Source organism: Centroberyx gerrardi, chromosome 6 (genome assembly GCF_048128805.1).
Source record: "Centroberyx gerrardi isolate f3 chromosome 6, fCenGer3.hap1.cur.20231027, whole genome shotgun sequence".
NCBI classification, from domain to species: domain Eukaryota; kingdom Metazoa; phylum Chordata; class Actinopteri; order Beryciformes; family Berycidae; genus Centroberyx; species Centroberyx gerrardi.
The window spans coordinates 17,797,524-17,825,262 of record NC_136002.1 but is presented as its reverse complement, the minus strand read 5'-3'; the positions used below and the strand labels follow the sequence as shown (position 1 = coordinate 17,825,262).

Genomic DNA, 27,739 nt, shown 5'->3' with positions numbered 1-27,739 from the left:
CATCCGTTACAGATTGTATGGCTCTCCATAAGAATCAGAAACTGGACCAACGTAAACTGACAAGTTGTGGAGCCATTTGCAGTGAGAAGGGTAATCTGGCTTTACTTTGTTTTTGCACTTTACCAAATGACCAAATGATGATCCTTAGTTTAATGCATATCTGTTTCCTTGTGTGAAAAGGTTTGACCCCCTGGTCTACTCTGCCATCCTCTTGAGCTGGAACCCATTTTCAAACTGATAGCCCACCTGGATAGACTCAAAGTTTATGAATTCTCCCAACAGCTGGCTACATAATGGAAACTAATTGACCATGAATACAGTCTGTCACTCCTTTAATGCATGAACAGCTGCATGGTGCGACTGGGACTTTCAAAATGTCTGGGTCGCAATGAAAGGAAAACACAAGATTTAGACTTTCAATCTTTATTTTCACGTTAAACAAATAGCTATTATTGTATAAAGAGACATATAAATTGGAGTCTTAATTACAAAACTGAAATTCAGGCAAAACATTATGAAGAAAAATACAAATTATTGTTATATTTACACTTAAGACAAAATTGTGTGAAACCTGACTTTGATGCTCAGGGAAGGCAGATGATTTAACTTTCATAATCTCAGTTGGTTCAATACCCAGGTTAGGACGTTTTCCCTTCAGTGAAGGAGATGAAGTCCTTGACAAGCTGCACAGTGTCAATAGTCTTCACTGTTATCATGAATTTCATTTTTCAATACCACACAACAGACAATAATTCACCAATCACCAGAAAAAAACAGAAGTCTACAAAGGAACAAACAAAGGAGGCCGGTCCAAATAAAGCAAAAGAAATTTTGGGTCGTGACAAAGTGTTTTCCAATTGCCTTTCCTCATCATCTAGTAATGGAGTTGTAAAAAAAATGTGACGACTAGTTTCACTTGACCATCACATCTATTGGCTATGATGAGGAAAAGCAGAGAGAGAGAGAAAAGCAGGTGAAAGGAAATGAGGCAGCCATGGACAGCCACCGTCACTTTCCCTGCACACTACAGATTTAGAACCATAAGATTGTCTTTTGCACTCATGACAATCAAATGTTTTGAAATCCAAGCCAGGCAGGGGACGAAATGCACATAAGAAAAAACAGGAGCAAGCATTGGAGTGCAGAGAGCAACACTGTGGCTTCATGGCCAAAAGTCCCTCCATGTGGTTACAAAAGAGAACTACACTGATATAAGGAGGCATCTTGACTTGGCCACAACGGTTCATCTCGATTCTTCAAAGCATACAGCAACGTAATGACAAATCTGCTATCATCTTATAAGTCCGATAACATTACAGCCTTATGCAACACATTCACAAATATAAGCTCGCATGTTAGGAAGTTGTTCTTCTTCAAATGTTACTAAAATGCCATCACTACAACCACAAAGTTAAGCTGCCCTAAAGATCTGCTGGGAAGGAAATTAATGCACACATACATTCACAATGAGAATTCAAAAAGGGAGTTTCTCTTAATCTTAAAAAGGCAACTGGGAATTAACCGTGACTATAAAGCCTTTCTATCTCAGTCCTTCCTCCCAAACAGTGCCATGTTGTTGTTGTTTTTTTTTTTATAGTATTGCAGTATTGGTGATGTCTTGGTGTTATGATGGACGAGGAGTCAGAAATATTGTAGCTGTGCCATTTGCTGTCAGCGTCACTATGATCAACAACAACTCATCACAAAAGGGAAATTGCTTGAACATCGTGTTCCTTATTTCATCTTTCAAGATTAATCCACAACTTCTTTTAGTACAAATAAATTACAAATATACACAAATATGCACACCCCCAGCAACGCGGTCATATAGACAATAAACAAAACACAGAGCATGAATGGCATAAAATATTTCCATGCCATGTAAGGACTGTAATGCTATGATGAGCGCTGGTAGAGTAGGCAGCCTTGTAGCTTCAGCTCACTAGAAAAGTTTGCCGTATTCACAGATCTAAGGCCTGTTTCTGCCAAAACCAACCGCAGACCAGATTAGAAACAGACAGCAAATGCCCCTGCATCCATGCTGATAGTTAAAATAAAAGGTAGAATGGCACAGATCTTCAAAGATGTTATAGAAAAGAGAGACTGAACATATGTAGGTAAATCCTTGCTCACAGTTCACAAATGTCTCATGTTTTCCTAACATCTCTGGTGCTGTTGGCTCTGTTGAGGTTCATGAGGTGATGCTGAGGATGCTGTGCTGCCCTCTAGAGGCCAAACAAAAAATAACAACCCAAAGGCTGCTGCTCATCCCTCTGTGTCTGAAAGCTCATACTGCATACTACTATATACCACCATGGTATGCTATGGGAATAACCACAAAGTATGAAAGCATTAATGTTCATTCATAATGCAGCATCATCTACTGTCATGTGCGGTGTGTTCATTTTTCTGACATCTCACAGGTTTCAAACTGCCCGACACTCACACAACCTGCTACATGGTAGACGGTGCGAGCTGTCAGACGCAGCGTCTGTCATTGACCGTCATCGATGTCATTAGCGGTGGGTGTTGGGAGGGCTAGCTCTAATGATCGGCCTCTTCCCCCCTTTGCCATGGTAACTGAACCAAGAGGCTGACTTAATGAGCCATTGTTCCACTGAGATCTAGGTACTAAAAATGGACCTGGTTGGTATTGTTTCCCTTGTGCCAATCAGATCTGAGGGGCCCAAGCTATTTTTAGATGGTCGTTTAATTATAATGTATATTAGGGATGCTCCGACTGATTGGCCACTGATTTGTTCTGGTAATTCATGCTAAATAAATTCATTTGGTGAGTGTTCTGCCCAGATGCTGTAATCCAGTTTTGTGAACTAGGAAATGTTGGCCATAATTGGTTAGCTACCAAATATTTTGTTGCTTTGGATTCAACACTATTGGCAAAAAACATTGTATTCAATAAAATCTCGAATCTTGATTCACATACCACTTCAATTATTCATTTTGTTGTTTCTATGACAACTGTTATCACCCAATTCTCTCATTAAATGATTGAGAATTGGCTCAACAACTGCCAGTTGGAGCATCCTTACTGGTCAAAACAACAAAAACAAATGACAGATAGGTTCAATATTAACCCTTCGGACAAAAAAATGCTTTTCTTCAAACATTTTTTTTCCTTATATTGTTTTTCTTCTCCAAAAGGAAGAACCTTCCAAACACTGATAGCAAAGCTTGTGTTAGAAAGAGACAAAGAACTGCTACAGGCTTGCTGAGGTAGCAGGCGGTTTTTAGTTGAGGAGAGATTTGGTGAAAAGAGACATCTTCACTTCTGTTGTGCTAGTGTTAAACGACGAGTTCAAGAAGAGAGGTTTGGATTCCACTGACTGTTCAGTGATATAAAACCTTAAACTGTGAGATATTTTTAATAGCCCACAACATGATATATGTATAGTTCTAATATATAGAAATAAAAGGGTATTCTTACGGTATAGCTCTATTTATATTTTGGATTTGTTTATACAGATACTTCATATGGCAGTATAAGTGTGTGTTGGTGTGTTTATGAATCAAACAGTGTTTCTCCAGTTACTAATACGCTACATTTTAGAGCAGATTTAATTGCAACACCCTGTGGGACGATAAGGCTTTTGGTGTCGTTTCACAAGCACTTGTATTGTTCATATAAAGGAATCCTTCACCTTCCTTGTTGTTGAAACTACAGCTGACAGATTCAGATTCAAGAGTTCAAGAGAAATGTAGCTTCCCTGCATAATGTCCGTCTGTGACCTGCACCTGCCTGCACCACACAGCGTTGTAGAGGAGACTGGGTAGTGGGTGGAGTATGGCTGTTTGATTACACCTCTTGGCACGGGCCACAGTGTGTGTGTGTGTCTGTATAGTAGAGAGAGAGAGAGAGAGAGAGAGAGAGAGAGAGAGAGAGACAGAGAGAGAGAGAGAGAGACAGAGAGGTAAAACGGTACTAAATCTGGTCCACAGGGTGTTAACGTACAGTAACGAGTGTGTGTATGAATATAATCCTTCCTCCATCCCATCCTCCTCCTCCTCCTCCTCCTCCTCCTCCTCCTCCTCCCTACATCTCCTTCTCCTTCTTGGCCTCGCGGGTGCTGCTCTTGAGGAAGTCGCTCCTGAGCAGCCGGTAAAAGAGGACGATGTTCATGGCGGTCATGATGGCCATGCCCACGCTGCCCAGTGTGTAGGCCAGCAGCGGCACCTTGTCCCTGTTGAGCACCAGCCAGCGGGTCATCCAGGCCAGCGTGTTGATGCGGAACACCACGTACGTGCCCAGGTTGACCATGCTGTTGACGCGGTACAGGGTGCCGGCCGCCAGGCTCGCCATGCGCAGGACCTGCCGCAGGTGGAGGAACACGGAGTTGATCTCCACCAGCAGCGCCACAACAGCAAAACCCACGTAGCGGCAGGACAGCACAGAGAGGCCGAAACAGGTGATCACCTGAAGAGGAAGAGAGAGAGAAAGAATGTTACATTAGATGCTGCATGCAACCATATCCCAATAACCCACATTGTCAATACATAGTGTGTAGCAAGGCTAATTAGTGATAATTAACTAATAATGCATGGATAAAACTAGTGCTGAAACAATTAGTCCATTAATCAATTAGTTGATGGACAGAAAATGTATTATAATTTTGATAATCGATTAATCGTTTATCGAGTAAAAATACCAAACATTTGCTTCACAAATGCTAAGATTTGCTGCTTTTCTCAGTTTCATATAATTCTAAAAGTAATACTTCAGCTGCTGGTCAGACTGGTCAGACAAGTTTAAGACATCACTTTGGGCCTGTGATGGGCATTTGTCATTATTTGTGACTTGATGCCTGGAGATAGTCGAGTAGATAAGTCCCCCACCTCTGGAGCCAAGTGTTCCCCTATTGTCCTGAAATCAAATCCAAAAACTGTCTCTCCTGTGTCTCTCCTGTGTCTCCTCTACTGTGTCTCCCTTTCTATTTTCCTACTCTAAGTAACCCACAGCAGTATAGTTTTATCTTGAATAGTTGAGGTTCATCACTGGGGCAAACTGCTACTGCTAAACAAATGAGCAGTGTGTTTAAAACAGAACAATGCATCCTTCATCTGTTTTTCTGCGATTTGCTCAGGAGCCTGGCTAACTGAGGACAGTGGCCTGCCATCTTTCCAGAAAGCCTTGCAGTGGGATCACATGACCTCAGCCGTGTGCCTTAACACACTGTGAAAGGTCAACAGATAGGCTTCATCCTGTCACCAGTGGCAGAGCTTGGTTGCAATGGATCTTGGTGAAAGAGTGTTTACGCCCCTTCCGATTATTGAGAGCTGATAATGTTAATTTTTGTCATATTTTGTGTATGTGTGTATGGGAGTGTGGGGCATTTTTACAATAAATTAATGACTTTAAATTCAAAAGACTACTTTACAACCACATACCTCTACCTATCCTATGTTTTTAAATCAAAATACAATAGTGGTAAAGGGTACTCTTAAGAGGAAATTATTTATGATTTCGAGGTCATATTACCCTCAGCACTCACTGTGTCTGTGTTTTATGTTCAAATGCTTCCTTTGTCTCTGACATTATGACACTGAATGACCGGAGCTATATCATGTGGAAGGTCATCCTCCCGTGATTCTAATTTATGCAAAGCCGTGCTTATGAAAGTCTGTGAGGTAATTAACAGAAAAGCTCCACAAGGTGGCAGCAGCGTCCAATACCAGTATGAGAACAGCAAACACAGTGACTTAAAACATAAAGTCTGCTAACATTACACTGCAGAGGCAGAGGAAAGGATCACATACAATATCTGATATGTTGTGAAATGAAAGAAGTGAAAGCTGCTGTCAAACACTTGCAGCAGCTGTGTTGCAGGTGGAAAATCTGGAGAAATGTGTTCGTCCCAAAACAGGCCGTCCCGCCAACTCTCCATGGGAGCCGACACCGCTCGCCCATTCACTCCAGTAAATCCAGAAGCTTCATTCACACCCAGAGCACACTCACAATGTAGCAGGAGGACAAACTGTATTCAGATGCACTGTTCTTCACTTCTGGAGTGTTTCAAACCTGCTACCTCCTAAGCTGCCATGTTGTTGAATTAAGAGTGAATGGTGTCAGTACAGGGCAGAGAGTGAAATGAAGTAGAAAGCAGTCTGAAGCCAGCAAGTCTTTGGGTAGGACACTCAAGTCATTGGATATGCTGTGCTGTGAGTGAATGGCTTTTACCATCGGTCATGGCAGTGTGTGCATGTGCGTGTGTGTGAGGTCAGGGGAAGTCCTTTCTAATGCAGCACAGAGCCATGTGACACCATCCTTAACTGCCCATCCCATATTTGACAATACGTACTGTACTGTATTGCCTCCCTGACTCAAACAGGCGGAGGCTCCTCCTTCACCAGGCACTTGTCACATTCTGGAAAAAGTTCCAACATTTGTCACTGAGTTATTATAGCTCAAATGGCTTGCTAGACTTGTCGGCATTCCTCAGTGAAAACCAACCAATTCTGCACAACTTCTACAGTCGTAACACTGACTACAGGAATGGCGCTGAGAGCAAAACTCACATGCTCATCCTTAGTAATCACAGCAAGCATCACAACCTGCACCTTTATCAGGTTATAATGACAGTGATGATGAACAATGACGGTGAACAATTACACTGATGACAGTGAAAGCACCATATTTAGCAGTACAAACAGACTGCCTCGTCATCATAGCCACCATGACGAAAGGAAAACAGCTCTGTCAACAGGTGGCTGGGCTTTCCAACCACAGGAAAGCCAACACGCACACAAACAAACAAATGCACACAAATGAGTGACATTACTCTTCAGTTTTGGCCAGTCACTCTATGTGACATTCCACTGTGAAAGGACAGGTGCTTGTGTCAGTGTTGGTACAGGTGCCGCGTCTTAAACCCCCTGGAAGACATGAGCTGCGCTGCTGGCACCCTACTATTAAGGATGCTGAGGCAGGCAACTGGTTTTTAGAGCATTAAACTACACTATGGTTTTTATAAAGTCTGTTATTATTGCATTTAGTAGAATAATAGATTCCCAGTGGATTGGCAAGCGACTGTCTCCCCCATGCTTGTTCTGCCTCTCATAGGTCTCTTAGTCCCAGATGTTCCCCATCTGAGATTTGCGAGTTTTGAGACAAGAAACTGACAAGCTCTTTCTCAATTGTACTCTCAAGTGTTGTCGTCATTTCGGGCCTTTTGGATCGTATGGCGAACATTCATCAGAATCCACCTCTACAAATAAATAAAGATAATACAGGAACCCTCGAAAGCAAAAATAGTCAATATTAACACTGGACCCCTAATCATTTTCATGTTAGACTGACAGGAGGCGGGATCTGGAGTCCCTTATTTGGGCCAAAGCAAAAGAACGCAAAGGACAGAGGACGGATAAACATCCCAGAAGTTTACTTGCCAACCAAGGATGCTTCGGGTGGTCACTTGGTGCCCACAAACACCACAGCATCCTATAATTAATTTTAAAATGGAAGTTGTATTCTTTCCAACAAAGAAATAAGAGAGAAGACGGAGAAAGAGAGTGAGGCGCACAATGAGACGAGCGATATCGGTAAACACTCATATGCACTCATTGTTTGCACTGTACAGCCACACTACACCAGACAGCCATGATGGGGTGACAAGTGTTGTAAAAACACCCGTCCATGCTGGTTCAAACCCAGAGCAAAAGGAAAAGACACCAGTGACCCTCAGGACCCATATGTGTTAGCCTGAGCATTCAACAACAAGCTCATACACTCCCATTAACCTATGTTTGTGCACCCAAACAAACACACATACGTGCATACACACACACTCACAAGTCCAGACAATAGTTCCTATAACATCATCCAGTGGTCTTTAGCGTGGCTTATCCTGTCTAAAAATCTAATCTGCTTTGAGAAGAAAAACAACACATTCCAACCAGGGACTGGGAGGTCAAAACAAACCCTTGTAAAACACTGAGATATGAGCACTAACTTCACTGAACATAGATAAGCAGTGGGACAATATGTTGGAAATAGACCTTCCATAGGTGTGAATGGAAAAAACTGTAGATTCTGAGGGGAATTAGGAGATTAAATGAGATCTGAAGGATGCAATAACCAGATGGAAACATTTTAAACAAGTTGATAACACAATTAGAATCAGAAGGATCAAAAACGGGAATTTTCATTCATTGTGTGCTGCTGCTATCTTGTAGTGTTGTAGCGTTTTATAAGATATAACGCGTCATCGTGAAAATGTTTTACACGTGCGGACAATATGCTGAAGTGGAAGCATAGAGACAGAGAATATAACATGGGGCCCTAAATTGCATCCGATTGGTACATTATACAAGATGCTTCTTGAGGTTTAGTGGTATTATTCCATCCCTTTTCCACGTGTATATGGTTTTATGGTGGCGACTTCCTCTTTATGGTGTTTGAGGAGAGCTGGAGTTCTCAGATGAGTCAATAAGGAGCCAATGACAGCCATTCCTCACCTTATCTACTGATAGCATAGAGGCCGACAGGGTGCTCCACACAACAACACCCTATATACCACCATGCCTGAGCCATATGTCACAAACAACTAAGTATTACTGCTGCTAATCAAGGCTACAAGCAGTAAATGCAAAAGCGATGAGTCTTAACAGTGAGGTAGGCCTGTTATAACCAAATTGGACAAAGAAGCCACTACCAGTTTGTGATCACACTGTCTAATGAGTTGACTTTAAAGGTCTAACAGCAGACTATACCAGGTCATCATCAGGTGACAATGGCCCCATGCGGCTCGACAGCTAACCAGCAGGTATCAGCAGTTGGCTCAAACAGAGTGTGGATGAGTGTAGATTAGGCCCACAGCCAGGCTCCTGCTAGTCATCCATAAAAGAGGGGGTCAACTCCCACACCCTGCCCCGCCGTCAGTCCCCCTTGGCTGGGCTGGATTCACTGTAATCCCCCGCTCGCCCCTGGATCTATCAGACGATTAGAATGATTCAGCATTTGCTGGCTTTGCCCTGCTAAGCCCGGCTGAAGCTTGGCTTTCATATACAGCAGCAGTCCAGCTGATATCATCCAATTAGGAATCAACAAGACTGACAGACAGACACAGGCTACCATCTACATACAGGTCCAGAGACTAATGGATGGCTGCCAGGGGTATTAAACACCTCTATGGCATGGCTGGGTGGTAAATATGGATGCAGTGATGCCACTATTTCAAGTACTACACTTTCAATCTGATCCATTACTTTTCCAAAAAATTATATTCAACAATATAGAATTAGACCAATAGACCTAGTTTGGAGTCACTGGACAGAAAATTGAGATGTAATCCATTTTTCACCATTTGAGCGAAAAATTACTGAAGGAGTTATAAACTCCAGGAGTTTTGAGATTGAAAATGTTAAACATGGCTCTTTGTATTAGATTTTAGAATTGGGTAAATTCTCTGATATTAATTTCAGCCTGGTATCGGCCCAACATCCTATATCATTCTTGGCATTGGCATTCCTAATGGTATGGAGGGTTAAGGCAGTAACTAAGTTTCAGTGGAAGGTTTTTGCTGTGCCTCAAGTTTAAATTTTTTTTATAGATGCAGATGGCTATGAAGTAGTGGATCTAACCTTTGGCCTGCACTCGTACAGCTGGCTATAGAGCCCACCTGTATAAAATGCAAGTAAAGGGCTGAAAAACAAGGCTGTGTGGGTGTTTGTTTCCTGCATCCTCTCCCTGCGGGCTCAATTAGACGTTCTCTCCACCCTGGTGAGGGACTTTCTCCTCTTCCCCCTTTGAGGGGATCTTGGCACAAAGATGGTAGGCAAGCAAATGGTGGAACTAAGATCGCCAAAGTTGGTAAAAGAAGATGTTCTGAAGTGAAAGAACCATCAGCTTCCTCATCCCTAATCCTGACCTTGAACGTCACTGGAGGAAATAACAAAACCGACCATAAATTAGTCACTAAGCTAAGGGAAACTTCACCTGATGTCATAAGAAGTTTGCATAAAGGTGATAAAGAAAACACTGATGAATTACCAAAGAAAGCCTGTGCTGTTTAAACTCAGCCACCATGGCAATTAGGGAACACAAAGCAACCTGACAGGAAACCCAGAGGCAGATGCACCTGATAAGGAGAAAAAAAAAGGTCAGCTTAGCCTCAGACATGATAGCAGACAAAGATAACATCCGAGAGCCAAAATGGCTGCTTGCTGTGTCGAGGAAACAGACACCGATAAACTAAACTGTGACTGTTTCACTTCTTAAAACTTACTTATAGACTTGTTTTGTGTGATGCCTTTAATCCTATTATTTCCGTGTGTTTTTCTTGTGTGTTTTTTGTTGTTACCCTCTGTTCTTATCTTTTTGTTGTGCGCTGCTTTCCTGTTTTTACTTTAAGTTTTATTTTATGAGTATGATGTTTGCTTTGTTTTGCATTTGATTGTTAAAGCACTTTGTAAACTTGGTTTTAAAAGTGCTATACAATTATTTTTTGTTTCATCTGCACATAATACAAAGTTGGAGTGAGAGAGAGAGAGTGAGAGAGAGAGAGAGAGAGAGAGAGAGAGTGTGTGAGTGAGTGTGTGTGTGTGTGAGTGAGTGAGTGAGTGAGAGAGAGAGAGAGAGAGATCCCTATCCCAATCAATTAACTAATTAATAAGGATATGATATGTAGTTGATCTGTTGATAGTTTCTTTCTGAAGTTGTTTAAGGACAATGAACTCTTAACAATATGTAGGTTAGCGTTAAATACCTGTGTGCCACAATATCTGATGGAGTGTGTAGGTTGGAGATGGTCTAAGTGTGTGTGTGTGTGTGTGTGTGTGTGTTTATTATCAATTATTAGTGTTATCTTTATATATACTGAGAACAAAGGGAAATTACGGTTCCCATGTCAAACCTGTTTCCCTGCTTCATTCACTATCTAGCTAGCTCAGGAAGAGGAGTCCTGGACAGATTTCAAGTCAGGTACCAGTGGAGCCCGTTCAGCAGGACGGACAGAGCGAGTGTTGAATGTTGAATGATGACAAGATGATGAGGGGAAAAAAAAAAAAAGAGTGAGAGCAGTAAAGGAAATCTCGGGAAGTCATTAACCCATGAGGCCCACAGGAGGTGACACTGTACCTGTGTGTGTCATGTTCAAACTGCTCACACACACACACACACAGAAACAGACTCCAAAGGGGTCAAAGGTCAAAGGTGACGGCAGCAGCCTCCGATGCTTTCCTAGCTTGTGCTGCCAGACTGACTCGGAGCAGCTGGGTGGAGAGTTCAGTGTCAACAGGCTTTGTGGCCGCTCCCCAGGTCAGAACGCCTAGTATAAACACCAAGTCTACTGCATCCCACACATTCCTTTAGTCCGAATAAACTGATACGCCATAAACACCTAGCAACCCCCCGGCAACACACACAAACACACACACACACACACCGCAGAGATCATCTCACCTGTTGGGGAGTCCGATATTCTCAATAACTTGTATTATGAGTTATGAGTTAAGCATATTCACACACATTTGCTAAGTGATGATTAAGTATATTCCACACACATCACCTGCTTTGCCTTGGAAGAATGTGTTTCTGTGTGTGTGTGTGTGTGTGTGTGTGTGTGTGTGTGTGTGTGGGTATGACTTAAGTCACTTTCAGGGACACACACCAGACTTAAGACCAGTTGATTGGCGACGGCTTGTGCAATTGGGGACAAAAGCCGTGTCCCCAATTGGTAAAAAGCTGATTTTTGGGTCAGTGGTTAAGGTTAGGGTTAGGGCTAGGTTTAGGCAAGTAGTGGTTATGGTTAGGGTTAGGGTAAGTCTCCAGGAAATGAATGTGAGTCTATGTAAATACCCCAAAAGTGACTTAAGACTGTGTGTGTGTGTGTGTGTGTGTGTGTGTGTGTGTGTCTCATGAACACGGCTCGCTGACCAGAGAGAGAGCATCAAGTGACAACCACCCAAGACAACGGCAACAGCAGGGCTTCTACGGTAATTTCATTAAGCATTAAAATAATCGAAACAAACCGCAAGTGCACAAGACACAGCATCATCATCAGCACTCTGACAGATGGAGAACAGGCCTATCATCACATTCCACCAAAGTTAATATGGTTTCCACTAACCAAACTATTTGCTGGAGAGCGTTTGGAGATGTGTTGTCGAGGCTGTTTGGCCGGGTCGGCTTGCACAAACACTGCTCCCCTGCACATTCCACGCCAGGTGATTGATAGAGAAAAGCGCCCGAATGAAAATCAACCAGTCAGTGAAACTAACTGTGCTTCCTCATAGTTCCCTCTGACTGTTTCCCTGCTGTAGCAGCAACAGATTGATGCTCAGTGGCTGGGAATTCAGTCACTACATCTCTACTTTTAAGTTTGCATATAATGGTTATAGCTGTATTTGAAATTATTCATTGTTTATTTATTGTTTCATATTCATATATTGATACATACAAGTTATTTACATTGTTTGTTTACTGTCCTCCTGTGATAAAGCGCTCTGTTGTTTTGTTAGGGGCTCTAAAAATAAATTATTAGGTGGGCAGTGCTTCCGTAGTGCAGGTCATAAGGAGAAAGGAAATGGGCCGAGTGAAGCTGATGGAGAGGAAACTATTAGGAAGCACTATGGAGATGTTTCCTATCTGGTCATGGGCCGAGAGTGGGGTGAGGAGCAGGTGGGAGGGGCTTAAAGTCTATAGGAGGAAATGGAGGGATGGATATGCAGCCTAGAAACCTGGGAGAGTAATGATTATACACACACACACACACACACACACACACACACACACACACACACACACACAGAGTTCAAAGTTCATGAACACATACATACTGGTTGATGGTGGTCATGACCTTTGTCATGCGACCTGCGTTAGCTCCAGTTAGCTTCAGAGTGCGGAGAGCAGCAGGCTGTCAGCTGACAACAGCGCAGCAGGCCGCTACAGCGCCTCACTGTCATATACCGGTACATCTGTTGGGCAGTCAAAAAGTCACTGGAAATACCCACAGATGATGGTTTGTGTCACATATGACAACATAGATTAACTCTGTATGCAAGGATGAGTGTGTGTGCTATTTTAAGTACAGTCTACAAGGAAAAAATGAGTCTTTTCTGCTCATTATTCCATGAAGTATCTGGGCGAGGCTGGGAGGCATTGTTCATGCATTTGGTTTAGTGACTGGTTGTGTTCAGGCTCTGGGTGTGACAGGGCGGAGCTGTGCTTGCATCACCTCGTGTGTGTCTTGGCCGTTACTCGCCTATCTTCTCCTGGTGGTTAAATGTCAAGCAATGTGCTAAAATACAAGACAAATAACAATGCCCAGGGCTTTCCCCATGCATGATAGTGCCAATTAGGTGCAGGGATCCTGAAATCTATGATCTTCAGGCTATGAGATGATTAAATTCCCATTCTTCACATGTCGCAATAAACTAAGAATTGTGATTTGATACTGTGGTATATATTATTGATTTTTCTTTGACTACAGAGAAAAGCAGAAATAATATCCCTTCTGGCAATAACTTAAATATTCATAAGTATGAGGGAAAAAAACAAAAACAAAAAAAATTGCTAGATGAAATTCAAGGCTTTTCAGCCTCGGAAGCCCTTAGGTCTTTCTTAGGTCTTTTCTAAACAAATGAACAAAGAGTATATATTTTTTTGCTTTTACAATGCTCCTACCCCACTTTTGTAAATCAGATTTCATGACTGTTTCTCGATAAAACAATTTAAGTGTATACATTCAAATATAGCACTTATTGCTGTCCTTTGTCCTTTGAAAGTTATCATTTGAACTAGATTTACTATTTGTCAAGCTGCATTAAACCACCTGACAAGTTAAAAAGTTGAACAAAATATTCCATATTTCCAAAGACTTTTGGATATGTATCATTTTCCATAACCTTCCCAGGCCAAATTCCATAACGCTTCCTGGTTTTCCATGATCATGGGAACCCTAACTACACCCTGGTGGTCTGTGCTAGTTTGTGCAGACCACCTGCATTTGCATCAGTCCAGCCAGAAATGCAGAAATGCATCATTGTTTTGTTGCATACATGCCGTTTCTGCTTATTAAGAATATCTGAGGTTTGCTGTGAAACACAATGACACTGACCAGAATTACAAAACAGACTCAATTAGTAATTCTTATTATACATGTCTGAAGTTCAGATGATCTTTCCACACTGTATTCTCATAGCACGCACACTCACACACACCCTACAACGCTGCTTTAGCAATCATACGTAAGCACTGTGGCATTTCCAGAGCGAAGCAGCTGGACCGCAGCCAAGTTTGTCCTTCTGTCTTTCTTCTCCCCCGAGTCGTAGCCATTGGGTGGGGCACCCAGGGAGAACAAACAGTCCCACCTTGCTCGTCAGCGCTGAGGAGCAACTGCCAGAGTCTCAGCCTCTCTTCCTTTTGTAAACATGCTGACGGATGGATGCCTCTGAACAGCATTCCTGGTTGTTATGCCAACCGGCACACAAATGCCAACTCCTTTTTTAGGGCAATCTGCTTTTCCTGCCTCCAGCGTCTTTGGAAGGCATGGCATGTGTGTGTGAGTAAGTGTGTGTGAATGTTTCTGTGTGCAAACTTGCTTGTGTCTACCTGCTGGCAGAAGACAGTATAAGATTTTGTATCCGTCAAAAACAGCTTGAGCCAGTGTGTTGTCTATGAAGCCGATACGCTGAGGGATGACGTAGAGAACGGAGGGTTGTCCGCCTTTTGCGTTCCACAAGTGTAAATGAGCCTTTACAGTCAAAGTGATGACAATATGGCCTTTGTGCGTTCCTATTGTGAGACTGTGTAATGTGAAAGGTAAAAAAGTAGAAAACAGGGTTCCCAATTTAGCCAAAACACTATAAGAAAAATAATTGAGGGAGGGAGACCACTTGTTATACAGAAAGTAAAAAAAATATTGAAGCTTAACACTGTATTGAAAACAAATTGTGTTATAAAGCTGTGGAACACTTATCTCTGGCTTATGCGCACTTGGCAATCAATTATTTTGCTAAATAATGCGACACAGCAAATGTTCCCCTGAAATATAGAGAGAGCATTTCCTCAAAGTTCACAGCAATCTTTAAGCTTATAATAGACTCCAGTGTTTACAAAAATTTTGACTGCTTGCACTTTCCAGTGCTTCGCAGCAGTATTTTTTGTTGTTGATAAATGAACAGACAAGAAGCTGATCCCATCAATATGTGGATTCTGGATGTTGCCGTTGCGAGAGATGGGTGTGAGCTGTTTACGCCACAAAAACAAGGAGCGAGGAAATTCCTCAGTATCAGACAGTCCGGCTGTGACAGAAAGCCACAAAAACATGAAATACTACTACTGGAGCGCGGAGTCTCTCATTGGTCGGTAGCCATGTGAGGGGGCGGAACAAGCTGCGGAGAGTGGGAGGACGAGGGGGGATGGGGAGATGTTTTGAGACGATAGGGGATATGGGGGTGGAGAACAAGGCAGCGTGTGTGATATATGGACTAGGGGGCGCAGCAGAGATGATCTGAGGGGTGCAGAACCCCTCGCAGGAGGACGGAGGTAGGGGTGTGTGTGTGTGTGTGTGTGTGAGAGAGAATCTAGGGAGCCCGAGGTTCATGTGGAGACCAGATGTCTGTCCTCATGTCTGGAAATACACACTGAATGGGGGGACCCAGGGGGTTCCCCTCCAAAGAGATGAGACTGCTAACACACACACACACACACACACACAGAGGCCACATTCTTTTCCCGCCAAAGAAGGGAATGTGCTCCTGCTCCCTTTTCCTTTTCCATGTCCTCTTCTTCGCAATACCTCACTCTCTCTCGCGCTCTCTCTCTGCCACCTCTCTCTCTCCCTCTCTTTCTCTCTCCAGATCTCTCTCTCTCTCTCTCTCTCTCCTCAGTAGGTGGGTGGACGCTGTGGTCGAACCGATCTCAAGGCTTTCTCCCTTATTGTATGTTCTAATAACATTTCAGCTGAAACAATGGAGGCTGGAGCAGCAAACAGCAGCCATGATGTTGACACTGGTGATTAAAAAAAAGAAAAAAGCCCTCGTTCCATGTGGTTTGTCAAACCAAAGTGTGGCACTGGGGCCAGAGAGGAGGAGCGGCAGAGTCCACATTGTGGATGGCTGGAAATGTCTGTGGGCTGGCTGGCAAAAACACGCTGTACATGCTAATTCAACTGCTGCTGTGGAATACCAAGAGGCCCTCGCTGTTTATTTAAGCATGAAAGAACAAAAAACACAAGGGTTACACACTATGTTCTACATGACTATTTAAATGTTTGTATCAAAACGTTCAACTGCTTCATCATGTTTATGTTAATGTCAACGCAAAGTTAACCACTGGGAGACATACACTACCAGTCAAAAGTTTGGACACGCATTTTTATTTTTTTTTATTTTTTATTATCTTTCACATTTTAGAATAATAGTAAAGACATCAAAACTATGAAATAACACAAATGCAATTATGCAGTGACCAATCAAATCAAAACTCTCTTATATAGCTATGTAGCTGCCCTTTGCCTTGATGGAAAGGCGAAGGCTTTGGAAAGAAATTCACACATAGGCATCAACTTCACTATTTATGTTTGTCTAAGAAACAAATTTCAAGCATTTAAGCATAAGCCTTTAGATCAAAATGGCTTTAAGATAATGAAAAACATAGAACATTCAATCAGGTGTGTCCAAACTCTTGCTGGTAGTGTAAATACATAGAAGAGCTGAACTTCAGGCAGATGTAAAAACACAGAATTCGCCTGAGAAGCAAATCCAGCTGACCAAAGGAGATAAAACTTGTAACTTTCATGCAAGTCCACTCTCACACACAGTCCTGGTGGCTGTTTGTAGCGCTGCCATATTAGGCTGCTGGTCATGAGAGAGCAAGAAACGAGCGGCAGGAGGAGCTGTAACAAGGAAAGGGCGACAGATATGGAGGAAGAGAGAGAAAGACAGGGGTATGGGGGCAGGATAATCAGGTTCTACAGAGTCAGAGATGCACAGACGCATGGCAGACTTGGCATTCCAGCGCCGCGTGGTGTCACACCTTAGTGACACATAACCCACAGCCAAATATGGCCCCCTTCTCTCGCTGCAAGGTGCGAGGCCTAGCTGACATGTCTGAGCCAAGCTTCATCTGAGAAAGTGACATTCTCCGTCGGGTACGTGAGGCAGCTTCAGGCTCCTCCCACATCGGCTGCCGCAGATATCGACTGTCACACCCCGGTAAAGTGAGACGAGTTCCAGTCGTGTCTCAGGCTGCTGCTTTATGGTCCTTCAAGTGGAAAAATGTTGCCGAAGTTGAATTGGGAAAGGTGGTAAAGATGGCTGCGAGAGCACTCAAGGGGATTTTCAGGGGATAAGGGTACAAACACACACACACACACACACAAACTGAAATCTGACAGTCAACTGGACTCGCTATCAACATTGCTCGACACAATATGTGCACCCCACCAGACACACTGACTAGCACATCTGATCCCAAACCAAAAGCTAAGAATGGATTCACTTTCGAGAAACAGATTGGGCCTATTGGGCTATTACTTTTGCAGCTAGATCTTATTTCATCTTGTTGCATTAAATTATGTTTGAAATAAATAAGAGAATGGTGGTTGATCATAATTTCTACCATGGAAAATCCACTATAGCGTGCACTGATGGACCTTGAGGCAAATTTATATCACAAAAATAGTTGGATATGTGCCATAAATTTCATGTCATTCAAACTTACAGAGATTTGGTTATTTAAATGTTTCATTTTTACCTGTAATCATCACACGCCACTTGGGCTGATTACTATAATTTTGAAAATGCAGGAGTGCAGTGGTGAGATGCATCATTTCCCCAAGTTTTGTGAGTTTTTGTGCATTTAGACATAAATATTCACAAACATTGGACGCTCATAAGAATAACATCAATATGAATTCTTAATTGAGTGGTATCCAACTAAACAAACAATATAAAGAATAGTGTGGTGGAGAGGATATTAAAGAGTCGATATCCCAGCTTTAGGTTGGCTAGCGGCTAAGACAGAGAGACCAGAGCAGATGTGATTAGAAACAGCACAGCTCCTCCAGTAGCCGATTAACTCGTGACGCACCTGACCTCCAGCCTTGTCTCTACTCTAATAAGCAAATTCAATTCTGCCTAATGAGAGAGGGATGAGAGGCATTTATGGAGGGAAATAGCAAGCATGCTGCAAATATTCAAACCCATTTGAGACAACTATGGTCAAGTGACTTGTTTGTTATTTCCGCTGCGCATTATCAATGAACATCTCAATGGAGAACTTTAGACATGCTGCTATTCTCATGCTTTCTTTCTTCATGGAAAGTAAACACCACTTCTGAATCTGCTCCTTCTCCTCTGGCTCATATAAGAACAAACTCACTATTTCCGAGCGTCATGGGCAACTGAAGCTGCGGCAGACTCCACATGGGGATGAGGGCTTTTTACAAGGATGGGCAACGGCAAACAACTCCTTGGTTTCACATCAACCACATGTATTGCAGTTGCTCCGGCCTTATAGCTGACACAATGGCAAAAACGACAAAAGTTATTCCACTCGACACTTTCCCCAACTCTACAAACACGCCGACTGCTGGGCTGCACATTTATGGTTTCATTCCCAGACTTTTTAAAAGCCCTTCATGGAAGATTTATGAGACAATACATACAGTAGGTTCATGTATATTTAATCTCCTCAGAAGGAGGCACCCTATTTCTGGCAGAACTATCAGGTCTTCCTGTTTCCCAAAGGAAGCGAGAGGTTATGGGTGATGGTGTTGACGCTCCTGACGTATAAACCCGTCATGTGTGACTGTGGCAGGGCCCACATATTTCTCAGACACAAATTAGAAGCCGTAATCTCCACTTGAGCGAGTAAGAGGGGGAAAAAAATAACTTTCCGTGGAATGTTTGACTTTATTATTCTCCCGGTCTCGTGACAACAGGGATCAACAACACACTCGTCTTACACTACATGCTGTTTTGCTATAGTTTAAGAACCTCGTATACCAGGGGAAGTGCTTTCACTAGATTACAGAGAGAGACAGGAAGAGACAAGAGAAAACCAGAGATAACGTGCATAACAGTGGGGAGACAGGTAAGGAGATGGTAGGGGGCAGCACAGAGAAGATAAGAGCAGAAGACAGAAAGGGGAGAGAGAAAGAAACATAGCTTTAATAATTCAAAGGTAACAAAAGACTAAATAGAGCCAGGTAGGGCTGAAAAAACACTGATATACTATAAAAACTAGATGCATTTCTAAAGGCACAACAAGGAAGCAAATTTTCATACTTCCGTGTTTTCACAGCCGATCCTACTGTAGCTCTGTCAGGCCACTTTGGTGGTATTTTGGGTATGCAAGTCCCAAGAGTCTGTAGTCAGCACTACCAGCCAGAAGTATAGTATTACTGGTGGCAAACCATTAGGCAGCTCCATCCATCAGAAGTTACTTATTAACATAAAAGTCCAAGATGGCGACGCGGCAGTGAAAACCAGTGAATTATGGTCCAGCGTCCAAAAAAACGTTTGATTATTTAATGGTTTCACTGAGATAATGAAATGTAAATCCCCAAATATGATCAGTTCTATATATTATAGATTCATTTTTAAAACTACAACCAAGGTGATTGACTTACTAATTTGTACTTTAGATTTGCATTAGTGTGTGTTGCGTCGAGCCACTACTGCAACATTCTGCTGCTCTGTCAAGATTTATTTTTACACTTGGCTTTAAGGAGAAACCACCTCCCTGCCCCACAGTGAAAACAACGTCCAGTCAACTGGTCCACAAAGTCCCGATCAGCCATAAGTGGTGGTTTATGGCTCATGGCTGGTGGCATAAGTGCAGCCAATAAAAAAAAATATCACTTGAACCATCAACCCATACTTACAATATTTCCGACAACACACTGAAAGCAGCATAACAGCTAAAATACTGAGTGGTAACACTATGGTGCTGCACATTGATGTTTGCAGATTTAACACTTGTTGCACTCAGCTCTAGTGCTACCAAAATAAATACTTTGTGGCATTTGGCTGCATCAAGGAGTTTTTCTCTCAGTTTTTCGTTCCCAGCCTGTGTGTTTTTTGGTCATTGTCAGCTCTCCAGGGAAAGGTAGACATAAAGTTGTAATGGGGGGAGAAAGATGGCCTAGTGGGCTGTGAATGGGGAGGAGATGCACTTATGATCAACCCCCGTCTCTTTCTGTATGGCCAGTCCGCCTCTGTTTGCAGTCAAGTCCTGCCTTGAGTCTCGTGGTTTACAACCCTTCATGAACCCCCAATACAATATCCTCATTTAGCACTACACCCCGATCCCTGGGTGAGAGAAAGAGAAAAGCAAGAAAAACAAAAGAGAAGGGACGGATGAGGACAAGAGTTGAGGGAGGCCGGCCGAGAAGAAAGGTACATGGGAGAAAAAAAAAAATGGGGAGTGAACATCATAGAAAAGAATGAAAGAAATGCTTGATGAGAGTACAATAGAGAAAGGGAGGGAAAGAGGGTGAGAGAAAAAGTGAGATTGAAGAGAGAGAGAGAGAGAGAGAGAGAGAGAGAGAGAGAGAGAGAGAGAGAGAGAGAGAGAGAGAGAGAGAGCAGATGAGAGCCATGTGAGTGAGAGGGAAGGTGGAAGTCCCCAGTCCTCCCTCAGTCTGTTGACAGTCTGCAGCCAGCTGGCCGGACCGGAGCGGCTATTCACTGAGCTCCCGGGAAGGGAAGGAGAGAAAAACAACAAGCGCCTCAGAATCAAGAGGGGGCTTGGCTATCTAGCTGTCCTCTCTCTCCCTCCAACTCTGTGTATGTGTGTGTGTGTGTGTGTCATAACTAAGGTGGGGACTGTGGAGTGGAGCTAGCAGGCTGGACTGAACCTGGTTAGACACTGAGGAGAAGTTCCCCTTGACATTTTAGCAGAGTCTGTATGTGGCAAGCATGTGTGTCAGGTGTCTGTGGCAATGCTCAAATGCTCTGCACACACTGATGTGAGGCGTTTTGACATACTTACTCATTAGCAGTATGTGCATGAAGCGATTGCGAAATGATATTCATCAGGGGAATGTAACCCAGGATGTGAGACTTTTTTTTTTTAAAAATCCCCGCAATTGCATGTGACACTGAGTGAGAAGCTTGTCTGCATTTATAGCTTTACTGTGTGTAGTGTAAGCAGGAGGATCAGTGTGTGATATTCTAGGTGTTCAGCCACAGCCTAAGATAAAGTCACTAAACATACACTGGCCAGTTTGCCACATGCAAATATTTCTACATACCAAAAGGGTGAAACCGCACACACACTCTCTCACACACACACACGCACACAAAATAAACATATGGCAAATGCAAATCTGCTCCAATCCACTTAAAGACAATTCCCATTAAAATGTACACATACAGAAAACAGCTCTCCTGAATATAATACAGGATGATAGGAGCCAACAACAGAAAGTTATCCAAAAGGTCAGCGGTGTCATGGATGTATAGGTCACACAGCCAGAAGTGGAGAAAAAAAAAACCTTCAAGCAGGATGTTGCTGCATATCGTGATTTCAGGTCAGCTGTGCGTTTTGATTCCATAATGGATAAAACAAGCAGGAATGGGGGAAGGGTTAACTGATCTGAGCCGTTCTTCCCTAGGGGCAACATCTCCCATCATCTTGCATCAGTCTCCACGGTCCCCACCTTAGTTATGGCACACCCACACACACACACACACACACACACATATACATACACCTCCCATCTATACTGGATCAGCTAGCCATTTCCCAACAGGAGAACAACAATCCTGTTCTCTAAAAAAACGACGGGAGCAATAAGCCGTTTCCCAAAGAAAACCAGTGACAAACAACGTACATCTCTTCCTCCAGGTTCAGACACTTGAGGGTCACTGTGTCATGAAGATGTCTGGCTTTGATGGGAATGCTAGCTGCTAGAAATGGTCGTGGATGACGAGCACCTGAGGGAGCGGGGTGGGGTGGGGTGCAAGATACGTTGGATGCTTGAAGGAAGGGTGGGGAAGGGGGGGGGGGGGGGGACTATCATACTGGAACTGTTGTCTCTTTGTTCCTTGTAGCTAGACAAGAAAAACGGGTATTTTCTCTTTCAAGGAAGGCTTTGTGTGTGCTTCTGACAGGTGCTGTGGGGTTTTATGGTGCACGATTTGTCAAAGCAGTGACAACATTGTGCTTATAGGGACTTGAACTGTGGGTGTGTTAGTTTGCTGCTGAGCTTGGAGATTGGGGTGATACGCAGAGGTTGATGACTTCTTACACAGATGGAAAGGGTTAGATATTCTTCTGTCACTTTAATGATCAAGGTAAATGTCAAGATATCAGATGTTAGACCAGAGCTTATGGGCCCAACCTCTGTTTTGAACCCTGAAGACTCTGGGATTCTGGAGAGACTCACCACTATGTGATGGAAGAGAAGCTCCCAGGACTGACTCAGCTTCTGGTTCAGCACCATGTCAAAGAAGTCATAGATGAAGTAACCTGTGAAGACGAGACAGTGTTTAGACAAGTCAGCCTATAAGTCATTCGGTTTGGCAATCAGCTAATGAACCAAAACATGAAGGCATCTTCTTGACAAGAGCAGCCTTGAGCATATCAAGTGTGTCAGTGGGACCCCGCTTCCATGACGACGAGGACGGCAACCAAGATGTGGCTTGGAGAGGGGCTATTTATATCCACCCTCACCACCACCACCCCCACCCCCTCCCCCACCAGCCGTATCCATGGAGACGGCTTTTCAGAACACTGGAAAAATAATGAAGCGTTGAAGATGGGGATAGAGGAGTGGAGGGGTGCTGGGGGCTTCGACGAGGCTGGGATTAACTCTGTTTTTATGTTGTGAACTTGACACTGACACCCTTCTGCCAACTGGGTACAACAAGGGGACAGTATTCATTTTATCTAACCACAAATAAATGTATTTGTTGTCATTGGCCACAGGACAAATACAAGATAGTTATCAAGCCTTTTGTTTGTTTATTTGCATAATCTGGTCACCATATTTAGCTTCATATTCATTCAAGTGGTTTTGAGCAGATAAAACTATAGCAACACTAAAGCACGAAGGCACAGTGTCACTTCAGGGCTGTCAGTGCTTTGAGTGCAACTACTCATCACAACTGATAAAGCACAAAGCGTGGGCTCATTTCAATGCCAATGTAAACTCTTTTCAATCTATATTTCCAGATTATTTCTTTACATGAGGGTCAAAGTTCACATAATGCAGTCAGGACATGTGTTGACATAAACAGCCCATAGAAATACGTGACCAATTTAATATATGTGCCCTTCAACTGAGATCTATTATCTCGCTCTCTGTGTTTTATAAGCATTCATGTAAGCATTTATGTAACGTTTGTATTCCTACATGCACGTGAGAGAGAGAGAGAGACTGACAAAGGAGGGGGACAGATTGATCTTGTTTTATTGATCAAAGGATTGCTCTTTATATTCTGGCAAATGGGATGCCCAGGCTCTGTGCAGCTGACGTCCACACTGAGAACAAGGGAATCAAACAAAGCCTTTACACTGGCCCACAGCCAAAGCCTGAGTGGGACGGTCAGAGAAAGATAAAAGTGGATTTCTTGTGAAAGAAATGTTTCAAAGTAATCTCTGATGATCAACATTTGATTCTTCCACTCAAGATCCTCTGGAATGATAAATCAATGATTCATGATTTATTAACTCGGTCAGAGTAACCCAGTTAAGCTCATACTCTGATTATGAGAAACCTGGCTTCCTCCCACTTTAAACAGGTTACTGTGGCATGTAAACATTTTCCTCCTTTGCCTTTTGGTTTTCGCCATCTGTGTGAACTCAGGCTCACACAGCATTATGGGCACATTTTGCTGCCAACTAAAAATACCATAGAGCAGGACTTCATTTCTTTCTTCTAAGTAAGCTATTCTTCAGTCAAGGAGGGCAGCTGGCAACCGCATCTTTTTCCACAGTTTTTTGCTAGCAGACTGTTTTATCTGTGGACGCGACACCACAGGTAGACGGGAATATTCTGTAACTGGTTTATTCATGGCAACAGGGAGACTCCATCGCAAGGTATCAAGGGAAAGGGTTCATGTAAACAGCTTAACCTGAATTAGACCTTAACAGCAGCATGGCCAATGCATGTAAACGCAGCCACTGTGACAAGTTGGTCTGGGCGCTGGACAAGGTCTTTCATTCAACAAGTGGATAATCATTTGCGGCATGTCACTGCAAAGTTTGCAGGCTGGTATCACAACAGCGAGCGGCTGAATGGACGTGTCTAGTCCACAAAAAGGCCTCTCTAACCTCGCCGTGGCCTCAGCATCACACCACTCTATTGGTGGGAGGGCTTGTTGTGCAGGATGACTCCGCTCTCTGTTACCGATGGCATCTGAGCCGGACAGCCCGCATAAATCAACTGACCTCTTGCACAGTTGCTGCCCATGGCAGAGTCACATGACCGTACGGGGTTAGGCCTGGTGCCTGGGACCGACCATAATGCCCCCCATTGATCTTCTCAAGCCACCACCACTACTACTCTGCCAGCGTCCAGCGCCGGGCTTCCAGGGAGAATGTGAAAAATCCTGGGAATCCTAGGGGAGTCCTTGCCGCCTGGCACAGGTCCAATAAATTAGCGGTTTTAACGGGGCTCACGTGCCATTGGGTGCTCCAGAACACTTTGAGGATTAATGAGGAAAACAGTAAAAACTGGGCGAGTTGCTATTTTAAGAATCTGGGGTGTGCATTCAGGTTTGAGTAATCATAAGGAATTGATTATGCACATTTATCAGAGTCTCTCACTTGGTTTATGGAAAGTAGCTGGTGAAACATACTGTGAGCTTGTAGATCTTGTCATCTGCTGCACATGTGAACCTCACTCAAGTAAAAAAGTCAAAGTGAGGGGGCGTCCTGGTGGCTCAGTGGTCTAAGGTGCTGATCATGCAACCGTGATGTCCTGGGTTCACATCTGGACCACAATCTTTATTGCATGTCATCTCTCTCTCTCTCTTTCCTGCCTCTCTTCACTATCAACCATCTAATAAAGCCAAAAAAGTTAAAGTGACAGCACACGCATCCAAACACACACACACACCCCCATTGCACAGACACACATATGCACATCTGTTCTGGCCTGTGTGACAAACATAGTATTATTACAAGTCACCTGAGAGGTCGGGAGCTGGAAAAATCCACCTACTTAATTCCTCTGTATGTGTGTGAGAGAGTGTGTGTATCAGTGACTGTGATGTCTTTCTCTCACTCACGCAGAGAGAGAGAGAGAGAGAGAGAGAGATGGCAAACCTTGATATTTACCATACTAAGAACAGTATGTGGCTGTGAATTGCATCACATGCACCAATTAATAGAATAGAAACACAGGGAGGCGATGTGACATGACACTGTGACACGGTGCTGTGAAACAACTTGTCCACGGCTAAATCTCTGACCAGCCTGCAGGAATTCAAGGGAGGCATTGTGGTAAAAAAGCACTCCGATTTCCCATCTCTGCCTCACTGTTCTCGACTGTTGATCCAGAATATGCTCTTCATATTGGCTTCAGGTAATGTAATATGAAAATTGGGCATAATTTGATAATGAAATATTGTGTGCCTACATGCAGTATTTGGTGTAACAACCAATATAAAACACAAACCTTTCATTTTCAGAAAAGCATTAACATGTTTTTTGCCCCTCAAAGACTCTATATAAGTTGCAGTTTTATGCAATTTAGTCTGTGTGCTATGAATTTATATCATAGCCTAAAAATTTAACTCAGCCTGTAAAAGTGGTTAAACTGGATAGTGGGTTGACTCTCCACTGCATTCCCGTCTATATGGCCCAAGTGCCACTTCCTCTCCGTGAACGCGCCTCATTGGGGCGCGCACACCCCCTTAACACATCAGGCCATTCAGAAAAGGACATAACTTCTAATTCAAGACCAAACAGAGTGGTAGTACCGATACTCACCGATCGAAACAGAGACCAGCGCGTGTGAAAACACAGAGTGAGTTTCTATCAAATCTTCGGCCATCTGCGGGTGCAGGAAAAAGCTGAAAAGATAAAATGAATGAGAAGTTCAACTAAAACCTTTCAGATGAAAAGGCCTTGTTTTTAATCAGTTTGTTATATGGCAGCAAGACTGTAGAACTCAATTTGACAGACATGACAGTGATTTCTTTTCAATGAATCCAGTCTTGTCAACTTTAATTTTGAATGAATGATGTATATGTCAGTATCACTCAATCATTGTGAAGCAATACCAACCACACATTAAGCTGCTTGCTATATTTAACTTTAAAATTGATTCCCAGCTGAGATTATGAATATTTCTCAAGGGAGACCTGGCCGAGAAAGCAGCATCATGGCAAACATAAACGTTGCAGGCCAACAACATTCAACAAGTCAAAGTCACACAGAAGATGGGACAAAACTATGAATAAAGTCTAAATACATTCAAAGTAAAATTTGAAAACCACAACCCAATACTCCACTATAAAACCAGCGGGCTCATAGACTAGACCAATTTATATCTAACATAGAGGCAAATCCGTTTATTATTCATTTAAACCATTTTCACTCAATCCAAGCCCTAGGACCAATCTACAAAAACTCACCAAAGCACTGCCCATATCCCAGTAATAAAACTGTGGACGAAGGATGTAGAGATATTTCTCCATTTCCATACATTCCTGCAGGCGGTCTCGGGAATGGGCAGTTTACTAAATCCAGTGTTCACAAGTCTAAAAAACCCGACGGAGCTCCCAGTCGTTAAAATCACTGAACTCAGCTCCATGACTGAACTGTCCTCTTCTGCTTTTGAGACTTCAAGGGCCCCAGATGTCCCCAAGTGAGCGGTATATGCAGCCAATAATATTGGCGTCCCCCAGATGAGTGCAACTCGTTTACGACGGCGGAGAAAATTACGTTAACATACCGACATGCTTCCTATCATTTCGGGTCAGTCATCACTCAAAAAAAGCTTCTGTAACGCGAAGAAAATACGTGTTTTTCACGCTTTTGTTGAGAGAAGGAAGGCGTGGACGAGTCTATCAAATGATTTCCCACTGAGGCTGACACGGACTGGGGGGTTGTTTTTTATTGTAACCCCTAAAAATGTCACTGTTCCGCAGGTGTGTAGGCGGCAGACGTGAATGTAGCGCGTGGAGCGACGTTTACAGTCGTGAAACCCTCCTGCTATAAAATTCCATCCCTTGCTTGTGTAACTTTTTGCCATCACTGTAACCAAACAACAGAGATTCCCCGCCCTACTATGAAGGGGCGCGGCTATAAGCACGTTACTCTGTTTCACGTGTTGTGCTGCCTTCAGGTGCTGTCGGAATTATCTCTTTCGCGAGTTGGGCGCGCACGAACGACCCGACAAGGCGCTACACATGACTGGGGAAAGTGGGAATTTGTCTGTGACACCCGAGTTGCCGAGATGTGACGATTAGAGAGCGAAGGGCCTTGAAGCCATGTCAACAACTGATGGTAAAAGTGATTTATTTTATTATATGTTATTCTATGTTATTTTCTCACATTTTCTCCTCTTCATTCTGTCGCTGCAACACAAAGTAGCTCTGTGCCGCTTGATTTCTAAAATAAAACAAGAGCCATCAAAACAGGCTTTTGTAACAGGGCTTATTTGTGGTTATTTACAAAAGCACATGAATGCGCGACAAGTCGTGTTTACAACATCCGACCTGAGCTTACGAAGAGCACCTGAAGGCAACATTGCTTTTAGCCCGCCTCATTCATTCATAAACCGCCGTGGACTTATGGGAAGAGTAGTTTCATAACATATGT

The 27,739-nt window shown here is 43.2% G+C and overlaps 1 protein-coding gene across 1 annotated transcript; it reads right to left on the bottom strand.

Moving 5' to 3' along the window:
* Positions 1-419: 419 nt before the first annotated feature.
* tlcd2 (TLC domain containing 2) lies at positions 420-27,126 on the bottom strand. The gene is made up of 4 exons (XM_071900660.2): positions 26,551-27,126; positions 25,904-25,986; positions 22,353-22,435; positions 420-4,432 (listed from the first exon to the last, which is right to left on the bottom strand). Exons 1-4 carry the CDS (start codon positions 26,727-26,729, stop codon positions 4,052-4,054), a joined length of 726 nt encoding a protein of 241 aa, XP_071756761.1. The 5' UTR covers positions 26,730-27,126; the 3' UTR covers positions 420-4,051.
* Between the last annotated feature and the right edge of the window lie 613 nt (positions 27,127-27,739).